This window comes from Diorhabda carinulata, chromosome X (genome assembly GCF_026250575.1).
Source record: "Diorhabda carinulata isolate Delta chromosome X, icDioCari1.1, whole genome shotgun sequence".
Classification (NCBI taxonomy): domain Eukaryota; kingdom Metazoa; phylum Arthropoda; class Insecta; order Coleoptera; family Chrysomelidae; genus Diorhabda; species Diorhabda carinulata.
In genome coordinates this window covers 2,533,276-2,546,941 of record NC_079472.1, presented here as the reverse complement: position 1 = coordinate 2,546,941, position 13,666 = coordinate 2,533,276, and the positions used below count along the sequence as shown (strand labels likewise).

General features: G+C 32.8%; 1 protein-coding gene across 1 annotated transcript in view; it reads left to right on the top strand.

Annotated features, from left to right (window-relative positions):
• The window catches only part of LOC130901663 (protein dachsous), a 334,471-nt gene that overhangs the window by 302,869 nt on the left and 17,936 nt on the right, over positions 1-13,666 (top strand). Inside the window, exons 5-8 of the mRNA XM_057813187.1 lie at positions 6,092-6,270; positions 6,536-6,949; positions 12,811-12,997; positions 13,062-13,310. Coding sequence (XP_057669170.1) covers positions 6,092-6,270; positions 6,536-6,949; positions 12,811-12,997; positions 13,062-13,310 — 1,029 coding nt within the window. The remainder of the gene's footprint in view (positions 1-6,091; positions 6,271-6,535; positions 6,950-12,810; positions 12,998-13,061; positions 13,311-13,666) is intronic.

Below are 13,666 nucleotides of genomic sequence, written 5' to 3'. Positions count from 1 at the left end.
GTAATGATGATTTTCCAATCAAAACAATTTCCGCTCGAATGTACGTTTCCATTTGTGTACCAGCTACAGATATTCAAGAGTTTACCACATCATCTTCTAGTGTATTCGATAATTTTCGATGAGAAGTATCTTTGGAAGTATCAAAAATACCTTTTTGGCAAAGAAAGTAAAACCCAAATTATGGTTTGGATATGTTACGAAGAATGGGAGAAAACAAAAGGTTTAGAAGCAAAAAACAAACAAAAACGAAAACCACGAAGCAAGAAAAGAGAAAATTGAGATTTAAATATTAAATGGAATGGGATAAGAAAAGAACGGAGGATCAAAAGGGCTGGGAAAAAAGCTTAGGATTAACTAAATAGTACGCAAGGAAATCCCACGAAAAGTTTTTATCCAACTACTTAAACTGGATTATGAGAAAGTCTTACAAGAACTGGTGAGTGATAGCTACAGGATCTAGCTCCTTTGGGTGCGGGGCAACAAGGACAACGACAACGATGAAGATCACCAGGATGGACACATCTATCAAAGGGCCTAGAGCACATTCAAAGTCATTTAGGACACCATCTCCATGCTATAGGTATCACAGATTTAGCTGGTGCGTGGAGAAGGATGAAACCGCAGACCACGTCATCTGTGATTGTCCAGCATTCCCACGGACGCGGTTCAAACACTTGGATAAGGCCCGTCGAATGTCTAGTGACGTCAAACCTTTGGTAATTTCTCGAAAAGTTTTTATTATTGTTGTTTCCAACTATTTAAGCTGGATTATAAGAAAGTCTTACAAGAGCTGGTGAGTGATAGCTACAAGATCTAGCTCCTTTGGGCGCGGGGCAACAAGGACAACGACGAAGATCAACAGGATCATCACATCTACAATGGGCCTAGAGCCCATTCAAAGTCATTTAGGACACCATCTCCATGTTATAGGTATCACAGATTTAGCTGGTGCGTGGAGAAGGATGAAACCGCAGACCACGTCATCTCTGATTGTCCACCAGCATTCACTAACACTTGGATAATACTCACAGAATGTCTAGAGTCGTCAAAAGTTTTAAACTTTTGGTAATTTCATGTGATTAACGTTCCTTGGGGGCCAATTATCCTATTAATCAACCAGATGTTCAAATTAGCTCAAAAATGTTTAGGAGTATAGAATGTGGATTTCTAAAAACATATTTCCAGAAAAACAACTTTGTCCAAAACATTTACGTTGAATAAGACGACAATTTTTAATTGTTTGGGTGCATTTTAAGAGAAACAAGTTTATATAAAAGTCATTTATGTTTTATAAATGGCGTCATAATTCTCGATGTGTTAATAGTGATTGTAACCTTCATGGTGAATTTTACTACCATAATAACTATAAAACGGCCCAAAGTAATTGCGTTTCTTCTGTTTTTCCTTTTAAAATTGATATTACATACTTTCAACTAGGTCTTAGGCTACGTTTTCATTACATTCAATCTCCTCATTTTAGATAACAAAAAAAAATTATTTTCGTATAAATTTCGGTGTTAGAATTGATGGTGTCTTGTGGGAACCTATTGAGAGCCACTGATTTTCGCAATCGTCTACCAAAAATTCATTCCTATTGAATTGCGTTTACCGGACGCAACGAAGGCCCTTCTCGAATACAATGGCCATCTCTTCACTTACTACCGAAATGTCGTTCGAGACATACACACACAGACATACATAGCCATCTGTAAAAATAATTGCCCCTCGACGCTTCAGGTACGGATTCAAAAAAAATTTAATAACTAATTTGTTGCACTTGACCATTATTTCGGTTTCAGATTATGAATAAATAATAAGTATTCGAAAGCTCGGAATATATTAGAGTTAGTACACTTTGGTGTTTAATTTTACCACAATCCCACTACGAAAACGCTCATAATCTGTAATATAAAATTGATCTTTGATCTATGAAATTTTTTATGAAAGTCAATACTTTTCGACTTATTCGCGAGTGAAATTGTCGGTTTTCTGGCAAAAAACACGTTTTCTGACGGGTTTTTTTTATTGTCGAGAGCTGATTGGTGCAATGGAAGTTAACGTACAATAACGTACAATAACCAAAAGCCAGTTTTTCTTGAAAAACATCAAACTCATAGAACCTTTTTTTTACAGTACTTGGAAAAACTTTTTTTTTGGTTTTTCATGAAAAAATCGGACTTGAAGTGAGAAAATAATTTCGCAACTTGGGGAAAAATCGTATTTTCATCAAAACAATTCAAAAATTATTAACGATGCAACCATTATTTCGGTCTCAGATTATAAATAAATAATAAGTATTCGAAAGCTCGGAATATATTAGAGTTAGTACACTTTGGTGTTTAATTTTACCACAATCCCACTACGAAAACACTCATAATCTGTAATATAAAACTGGATAATTCTACGCAACTTTTGATCTATGAAATTTTTTATGAAAGTCAATACTTTTCGACTTATTCGCGAGTGAAATTGTCGGTTTTCTGACAAAAAACACGTTTTCTGACGGGTTTTTTTTTATTGTCGAGAGCTGATTGGTGCAATGGAAGTTAACGTACAATAACGTACAATAACCAAAAGCCAGTTTTTCGTGAAAAACATCAAACTCATAGAACCTTTTTTTTACAGTACTTGGAAAAACTTTTTTTTTGGTTTTTCATGAAAAAATCGGACTTGAAGTGAGAAAATAATTTCGCAACTTGGGGAAAAATCGTATTTTCATCAAAACAATTCAAAAATTATTAACGATGCAACCATTATTTCGGTCTCAGATTATAAATAAATAATAAGTATTCGAAAGCTCGGAATATATTAGAGTTAGTACACTTTGGTGTTTAATTTTACCACAATCCCACTACGAAAACGCTCATAATCTGTAATATAAAATTTGGATCTAGGTTTTACTTGTCCTCTATTACAAAATCCAGCTAGGAATTGTTTTCTCCCTGGTGGTGGATGCAATTTTTCATAAAAAAATAATTACGGATATCGATAAACTGGATAATTCTACGCAACTTTTGATCCATGAAGTTTTTTATGAAAGTCAATACTTTTCGACTTATTCGCGAGTGAAATTGTCGGTTTTCAGGCGGTTTTTTTTTTTGATTGCCGAGAGCTGATTGGTTATGTCAGGTCAAATCCTGAAATGGAAGTTAACGTACAATAACCAAAAGCCAGTTTTTCGTGAAAAACATCAAACTCACAGAACCTTTTTTTACAGTACTTGAAAAAACTTTTTTTTGGTTTTTCATAAAAAAATCTGACTTGAAGTGAGAAAATAATTTCGCAACTTGGGGAAAAATCGTATTTTCATCAAAACAATTCAAAAATTATTAACGATGCGCAAAATTTCGTGGAAAACAATATTATCTTTCCTAAAAATTTTGATAAGTCATGGCCGTTTTTTAAAACTGCCTAACGACATCAAAGAGTTCAAGCCAAAGCGCTTCTCAAAGGACATCGGAACTTTTTTTAGCATAAAAAATAAAATATGAGAAAAAAATGTATAAAAAAACTTGTTTTTCAGTGTATATGAAGTATATTTTATTCGCTGTTTAGTTCAATTTGCAATTTTTTGCCCGTCTTTAATATGTACAGATGTGTTGATGATTGCATATCGATCTAGCATTGCGCGCTTACGTATCTCGTCCACTAACTCCATCTTTCTTAATCTCATGCAAAACAAAGAAATTCCAGCGAATCTAATCATCCAAAAAAGTCAGCTAACGAAAATGTGTTAATAAATTGAGGTTTTTAAATCGAAATCCGTCCCTGTGTACCTTTTCACAGTTGTTCTTTCTTTCCGAACTTGTCATCTTATGAACGTGAATCCGTTTTGCCTAAATGCTAATAAGGCCCTATACAATTGGCAACACAAAAAAAAACTATCAAGCTATTTATTACCACGTTATTTGATTTAATTAGTATGCTTGGGTATTATGTTCGTTCTGGGTGTACAGAGCGAATGTTTAAAAAAATTGATTAATTTTTAATTAAATACTTATAATTTTATAAGTCTTCATTGATTGTCAAAATATTCTCCATTAAGATCAATGTCGAACTTTATGATGGCAATGACAGATTTGACATATTCAAATCAGTGTTGCCATATATCAAAAATTAATACCTAACCTACGACATTGTAACATCTACTTTTTCTATAAATTTTTTCTCTTATTAATAAAAAAATTAACGCGGAGTATCGAAATATAATCAGAATATTATAAAAAAAACATCTTACTTGCTTGGTAGAGACTGAATTTCTAAAAAAGAAGTCTTGGCCTCCATTCTGCATAGTCTAGTTAATTAAGGCAAGGTCGAATTGACAAGAAAGAAGAAGACAAGCGAATTTACGAGTTGGACAAACAAAGGTGACGATGCGAATGAGCATCCGATTCAAACGACGAAACTTTTAAATTTGTGTGGGAAACAATCGCCGTTAATTGAACGAATCAATGTCATCTTGTAACGTATGAAGGCTTCATTATCTTCTATCTCCGTATTTATATTTAATGCTTATTGTTTTTTTGTGTTGCGGAGAACGTTGAATATAATTAATTTGAGTTAATGATGTCGAGCTCCGTTCGGTGAAAGCGCGCGATGTCAACGAGAATTATTTTAAATACTTAATGATCGATATCAACTTCATCTTAAGGAAGTTCGTTCTGGTGACTTTCACGTCAAATATTTTTCTTATTTATACATGTAATCTATTTCCTTTTATCCTCCTGAGTATTTTCCTTTCTCATATATCTAAATTCTCTTTCTCTGCTTTGTTAAGAATCCACGTTTCGACTTCGTACCAGGATGGTCCCAGGAATACCTGACCTAACAAAGAAAATATTCTGCGGCCGTTTTTGCTTGGTTTCTTCGCCGAAACGTCGTCATGAGTTCGTGTGATACTCGCAGTTTCCTTTTTCAATCTAGTCAATGAAAAATATTCCACGCGCATCCCAAAGAACGGTCTTTGCCTTCTTTCGAACCAAGTCCTCCCTTTTCAGTCGATTGTTTTTATTTCGGGTGTAAAGTGATGGACCCATGTTTCATACGTCGTTCCAAATCTGGACTATACGGTGGTTGAGGATGCAATTCGAAGGATAATTCGTTGTCATCGACTTGTGAATCGGTGGATTGTCTAGGTGAAACAGTCCTTGATGTTTGCATTCAAACGATCCAACAACTCTATGTAGTATTCTCTATTGATTATCTCTCCCTTTTGGAGATAATAGATGAACAATATTCCATGCGCACCCCAAAATACCGAAGCCATAACATTCCCAGCTGACTGTTGTGCCTTTGGACGCTTCGGACCTGGTTCGCCGGATGAAGTCCATTCAGATGATGATCCCAGACTGAAGTGATGGATCCATGTTTCATCCAATGTCACATATCGATCCAAAAATCTGATTTATTACGTGTAAGCATGGCCAAACACTGCTCTGCATCATCAACATCATGCAATTTTAATTTACGAGTAGATATAACCAATTTGTGGACTTTTTGATGATGTTTTCTGGAGTAATCATCTCAATTGGACGACCAGAACGTTCACCATCCTCGGTGTCTGTACGACCACGGTTAAATTCAGCAAACAAATAATTCTTCTCGATGGAGCAGAGTCCGGATAACACTTTTGAAGCCATTGCTGAGCTTGTACAGAATTTTTTTATCAAGAATCATCAAGAAGTTTAGGATCAATCCATTGTTTTGACATTAATCACTTAAATGGTTGTCACTTTTCCTGACTAATCGAAATGCTGGATGGATTCGACAATGGCAGTGCCATCTGTGTGTCATTCACTCGACTTATTGAGTGATGTATTTCGATCTCAATTCCTTTTCGTTTATCTGCCTCTATACGTCTTCTGCGTTATTCTTCTTTGCTGTTTAAACTGTTTTTGTCGTTATCTGTAATATTTTTTGTTTTGCTTTTAATCTCTTCTTTATATTTAGCATCCAATCGTCCTTTTAGCCTGTTTTAGTTTCTGCGGTTTACCTTCCACGAATGAATTTTAATTTTTTTTGTTAAAGTTCCGGTTAAAAAACATTATACTAATCTCGTTTGAAGAAAAATGATTATTTTTTTTTGTTCCAGTTGGCAGATCCAACGTGAGATATTCCATTTACTCCGGGGATCCAGACGGTTTGTTCAGCATAGATAGTTTGACGGGCGTCATAACTACTGCGTCAAATTTAGATCACGAAACCAAATCTAGTGTTCTATTGAACGTCCAAGCAACCAGTGGAGAACCACCAGTATACGGACACACCCAGGTATTTATACAGTAACTGTAATCGCGGTCTTACAGTCTTGAAACCGAGATCAACTTCTACACACCGACGTAGTTCTCATAGTGTCCAGGTTTTAAGTTTTCGAAAGCGCGGCGCTGCTATCTAGGGATGGGGGAGTTACTTGGTAATCCAGTGAGATTAACCACTCCCTCTACTCTCGTTTCAAGACCTGTGATTGTCATACATTTTGACACACTATACATAGTGGCTCTAAATTAATTTGTTTCATTTTCATTTGTTATTTTAGGTGAATATAGAGATAGAAGACGTAAATGACAACGCTCCCGAATTCGATTCGTCGATAGTTCGTATTTCGGTACCGGAAAACGTCGAAATAGGTTCCCCTCTATATTCAGCCCACGCCAAAGATAAAGATTCCGGAAGTAATGGAATAGTTAATTACAAAATTATCAACAATCCTTACAGCGGTTTATTTAAAGTCGATACCAAGAACGGAGATTTAACCATTACCAGACGTTTGGATTACGAAACGTCGCAAAGACACAGCTTGGTGATAACTGCTACTGATAACGGTGTTCCATCTCTATCTTCCAACTTAACTGTATTGGTTGAGGTGCAAGACGTTAATGATAATGCTCCGGTGTTTGAAAGGAGCGAATATTCTTTGAGCATATTGGAATCGCTCGCAATTAATACTCAGGTAAGTTTTAAATTTAGACAGGTTCATCTGCATCAATGCACTTTTGAAACAAAAGTTTCCAAAGCTTAAAGATCCCAAAAAAGGTCAAAAAATTAACAGGAATCGCACGTTGTCGAATCAGGAGACTTGTATGGACGTAAAATGACTGTTACCTTTACCAGAAATTACCTGGGATCGAATCAGGAGACTAGTATGGATATTACGTTTACCAGAAAGTATACATGGTTCAATCTGTAGAATAGAGTGGACGTTGAACAGTTTTTACGTTTTAGTCACTACGAATAGAAGATTGAACATTATTTGTTTACAAATAAAGGAAAAATAATCAAAGAGATTATGGAAAACGTAACCAAGAAGCAGGTAGAAGTAGAATTATGACACAAACTGGAAAAATGTACGTGGTAATAAAGATGAATGGTATTCAAGATAAGATGATTCAAAATACAAGCAGGCTGAAGATGATTATAGATTATAAGAAAAAAAAAGAACTGGAAGAAAAGACAGGACGTGGCAGGATACAGATAGATGAAGTGATTTGAAAAACCGAAATTTCGCCACATGAGTCTCTTAAACTCATTGATTACGACCATAACGAAGATATTACTGAATTTACTGATAAAGAAGAAGAAAAAAATGAAAATAAAAGTGAAAAAACATTAGTTCGAATGGAAAAATTGATAGGAGAGGTGCACGAGGAACCGGAATCGCCCTCAGACACCTAAAAAAGGAAAATTGAAGAAGCTAATTCAACAGGTAATGTTAGAGAAGAAAACAACCCTCTAGTTAATCTGTGGGGGTGAAAATTTATGCTACTATCCACTAAAAACTACTCTATTGTCTCTACGCTTTACAATCAACCTTCGGAATAATCAACAAATTGGATATACTACAGAGAAATTTGAGTTTCTAATCTTCTACTCTATACAAACATTATTCTCTGGACCACCTCTGTATTTCCCAGGATTCCTTCAACTATGTACGGTATTTCAGATCTGTCTACATCGAAGCATCATCCTCTTCAAGGTCTCCTTTGTTATTTGGACGTAAATTTATCGTTTTTATCTAATAATCTTCATGCCTGTTCCGTCCACTGATTTTCCAATTCTTTTTGCATCTACTCCGAAGTTTTCATGCGTTATATTAATTAAAAGTTTGTTTTTCTTTGCTAAGTGTCATCCGTCATGTTTTACGTTCTGTAGTAGTTTCCTGGTCCATATCTATCCCTCCATGTACCAATTTGCTGTAACTGTTTATTGATCCTCAAGCTTAATTCCTTTCACTAATCCTTACTTCCGAATAAAACTGCGTACTTAATATCCTTGTTGGTGAATATTCGCCGGATTTCCTAAATTCTGACTTGTGGAAGCCCTTAAGCGTATGTGGTACTCAACGAGTAATTTCTTTTCTCATGAAATGACTTAGATCAAACGTGTTTTTCTCTCAATGCTTCCGACACGTGTCTAATCACCAATCTGTATACATCTTTCGACTTAGTTAAACCAGCTAAACACAATTTGCTTCTGAAGGAATTTTATCATCAAATTCGTTCCTAACTTCGTCAAATCGAAGTAGATATTTCGATGGCGAGTGTACTTTGAGAATGATTCTTGGTTTAAGCGTCAGCATTTTGAAAAAACCTAAGTAAGCATCTGAAATTTCGGAAAATCACGTTTGAATTTCTAGTTTCCTTTAACACGAAACAACCAGATTTTGCTACGTAGAGGAACAGCCACAATATGTAAAAGCTGCTCCATTATCAAATTTTGTACACATAATCGAAGTTTGTAATCAAATTCTTCAAATTTTGTATAGTTTTGATTATACACTCATTTTTTTCAAGGTAAAGTTACACGTGAAACAAATTCGAAGACCGAGTATCTTCTTATATACCCCCTGTATAGGAATCAGCCGCGCTTTACGGTATTTCATAGTTTTCCGTTTCCTTTATAATAATTTTATAATTGGAAAGACGGTATCTATTCTTTATTTATATTTTACTAACCTCATTCTCGTCACATCAATCATTCCGGATTTTTGTTATTTTTCTCGTCGAATTTCTAGAAAAAAAAATGTTTCCTCTATTTATGGGAAACAATTCTAAATAGGTAGGTTCTTTTTTGAAATGAGTTGCAAAAAAAATTACCGCGTTCACGGTACGGCAGTGAAAGAATCCAACCGTGTCAAACTTATATAAAGTAGCATACGTTCGATTTGTTATACTTTTTTTTTGTGTTTTTAAATCAATTACTCATTAGAAACGACGTTATTCGATGGAATGTTAGTTATTCTGTCAAATCACGTCATGGAAGACTCTAGATTTTTTTTACAAAAACCTCTATAATAATTTGTAACGTTAAAATACTAGAATTCCAATTACGAAATAGTTTGTAACTAATCCAGGATCGTCGCAATATACATGTAAATAGATTACGAATCCAATTAAATATTTTAGAACCATAGAATATTTAAATGGTTGGTCTCTCTTACAAACGAGACCAACGATTACCTACACTACACGTCAATTGTTCTATGTTCTGGATAATGAAAGGTGACAGATGACAAGTAAGAACGTTAACCTTTGCAAATTTTATGTGAAAAGGATTAGGAATAAATCAAAAAAGACTTTTTTATTTTGATGTGTTGTAAAAACAATAATTTCATTATAAAAATATAAAAAAAACTTGTAAGAGGCTATAACCAGGGCAGACTTAATAGAATCTAAAATAAAATATGCATTTATTGGTTCTAATTGAATCAATTATGTGGTGTTCTTAAATGTTAATTAAACTTCATATTTTTTCTATTTTGGGCCCTTTATTTCTTAAAACTATGCATTAAACACAAAAACAACGAAACAAAAAATTTAAATACAATTTAAATCGCACGGTTATAATTTTTTTAAACTATGTAAAATGTATGTAAAATTTTATAATAACTAATATTCCGTGAGACGGGAATATTACAATTATTATTTGACTACTTATTAGTGGTAAATAGGGTTTATCATTTTGAATGTTGAGGCCTTAGAAGTTTGCTAGAAAATGAAGGTTGGTTAGTCATTCTGATTTTAAATTTGTAAATTATGACACTTCAGGGACCTTCACTGAGGGTCTCAGCAGTAATAAATCATTAAAACTTTCGTATTTTTTTATTTGTTTGTTAATAATTGCTGCTGTAAAGTACCGGGTACTATTTAGACATAAATTATTTTTGGTTTCCAGCTAGAACTCGTCAAATTCGTCTTTGTTATTTCAATTTCTAGTACCTACATATTTTCAAATTTCATTTCTATTACGGATATTTTTATTTGTGTGCTGCCCTGATTATGGTAACATATTTACCGAAACGTCAAGACACCCAATTACGTTACTTTCTAAGTTACCCTGCAAAAACTCAGCTCTCTGGATTGTTTAACATATTCACCCAGTATATAGATAATTTTATCAAAAGACCTTTGTTAAATATGTCGATGTTAACCATATAAATAAAATACAAACAATTAAAAACTTTCTCTTCTAATTACCAATTCGTAAAAGACCGACCTTTGGAATGTTAGTCACAACGATTGTCTCTATTTTGATTTGATTCATATAGATATTGCTGCTGACGTATTAGTCACGTGATGGAAGATCTACACCGTTTCTAGTTTATCTATTTTCATAAATATATAGTTAGAAAAATAATTATAAGCATTCTCAAGATTTTTTATTTAAAATATTTGTCTTAGTAACATTTCCTTTTTACTGTCGCATTCACTTAATATACATACAATCTACGTTCTTTGATTACATATATTGCCAGTTTATATGTATACATATATGGTTATTAGTAGTAGATTAATTTTAAATATTTTTATATTTTTTTCTGTGTATATTCAGATACGATTATCTTGCAGCAGATTAAATTAAAAGACGATGACAAAGCTATTATTTAATATCGAAGTAGGTGCATCAAAAAACGTCCAAATAATAAGGCAAATACCCTCTGATACTTCACGAATTTACATAAGTCTACTAAAATCCCGCAAAACAAACAATGGTCTATTGTTTCTTAACGCCTATTGTTGCCGATGTTATTTTTTATTTTTATTACAATTTTTATATGCGGATAATGAGAGGTTTTGCTAAGAATTTCCTGGCTTTTAGCTTCTTCGAAATCAATACGACCTTGTTACTATTGAAATGAAATTTTTTCTTCAACCTTTGAATGATAAAGTCTAAAAATATAACTGAAGATACAAAACACATAGGGATATCGCGTACATAACCTATAAAAGTTGCGTGTTGATAGCGTGACGGTTATACTGAGAAATCTAATAGAATAGTTTGTATAATAAATAAATAATATATTAAATATTTTATGGAGGAAGTAATTATTTGTTAATCACACGTGCATAATTATTCGTAAAATTATCCATTAAATAATTAGGTATAGATACAGGAACTTAGTTGGAGGTGGTATTTTCCACGCAGTTTCGAAATACCATCTAATTTTCGTCAATTTGAAAAACGCAAAGCATTTATGACCGTAATCGGTTCTGATTACAACTGACTACATGTAATTTATTGGTCATATAAAACGATTTTTTTTATTAGTAAACTTTGTTTAATAATCTTATTCAAGTTCAATGCCCCCAAAGTATATTCATTAAATGGTGAAGTTGTGAGAGTTTTTGCTTAAACATGACTTACGAGAATTAAACGAGAATATAATCAACATTACAAAAGCATTAAAGCTCGAAAAATAACAGTTTTTTATTATTTTTTTGTTTCATACTGTAGATTTTTAATCAATAAAAGATATTTTACAGTGGGCATTTTTCACTTTAAAGTTATGATATTAGGATAACTTGAATTGTTTTCATTTCATTATAGTAATAATATTTATTCTAAAGTTAAAATATGATTATGACACTTCTTAGGTACTTACATCAAAGTGATTTTCTCAAATATAAATTGAAGTTGTAGTTTTTCATATGTTTTCATGTTGTTACTATTAGCCCCAGGGCACTATACACCAATTATTTGTTAATTTTTTCAACGTTTATTTCACAAAAACAAATAAAACACTAAGGAAAGCCGTTAACTGTTTACAAACTCACTATTTACTATCAACAATTTACCGCCATTTTGGTAAGAAGCGTTTTAGCGGGAAGTTACAACCAATAGTTTAAAACTTGATTTTAAATGTTATAATAATTTTAAAAAACTATTATAATAATTTTATAAGTCAAATTGGAGGTATATATTATTTCAAAATTTGTCAAATACTCTTAGCTTTAGATACAATTGCGGTGGATATAACTTTTTCCCTCCTGTGAATATTTATCTTTTTACAAAGTATTTGTTCCTACAATTCGTTAAATTCAAATACTGGCAATTAAAGTACGGAATGGTAGAGCAATTAAGTGAGTAAACAATTGATATATTGTTAAGAAACGTGATAATTCTTACAATAACTAAAAGTCTAGATGTGTTGGAATGTAAAAAGTGTTGTCTGAATCTAAATAGAGTGGGCGTGTTTGTTGTTAATGTTTACGCGAAAACAAATTAATACTTCGACATTTATTAATTTTAAATAATGAACGTTGTGGTTACCAACCGCACTTGTTTACGAATTAACTGAATAATAATATAATAAACAACTGACGAGAATAAATAGTTGCATACATACCAGGCGTTACTAATAAACAAACAAATTAGTTCCAAAGTAACAATCTAAAATAATTAGAAAAAGAAGAAGATAATTTCAAAATATTTATTTGGGTTTGTGGGATAATTATTTTAAAAAACTGTGGTAATTAATATATTATTAGTGAATATCGATCATTCTAGATTTATTGATTTTTCTAATTATTGTAGATACTTCAGCTTACAGCCATTGATGCCGATAGCGGAAACAATGCAAGAATAACGTACAGACTTATAACTTCGAATTCATCTCATGATACTGATAATCAAGAAACTTTCGGAATTTTTCCCAATAACGGTTGGATTTATCTGCGCGCTCCTTTAGATAGAGAAATAAAAGATAAATACGTTTTGACCGGTAAGTGCAATAATAATAATTTATAAAACTCTCTGTTACCAACTATTGTTGTATTTTTTTTCAGTTGCTGCAACTGATAATGGTACTCCATCAGAAACAACCACTACAAAGGTGCTACTAGAAATCCTTGATGCTAATGATAACGATCCAGTTTTTGGAAACGATTCGTACGAATTCAGTATAGAGGAAAATTTAGGAAGAGGCACTTTAGTCGGAAAAGTGTCGGCCACGGACGCGGATATAGGAAAAAACGCTGCCATCAGATACAGCTTGATACCAACAAATAGTAGCTTTCAAATCAATCAAATCAGTGGTAAGTTATCTCAAATAGGATATTTTAAAATCGTCAATTAATCAAAAATTTCAACTGTAACATTTTTTAACTGCAATATTTATTGTTTTAATTGAAAAGTCAACTGCAACATTGAATGTTTTACATATAAAACACAGTGTTCCATCTGAAACATTGAAAAAATTTCCTATTTAAACAAAAATCAATTGTTCCAGCTGCAAAATCAGATATATGGCAACGAAACAGAATGTTTCCACTTCAATATTGATTATTCCAACTGCCCCAATCATAAAATTGCATATTTCAACTTTAAAACTAATAATTTTAAATTTGAACATCATAAATATTTTGTTTCACCTGCAAAACGAAGTGCTCCA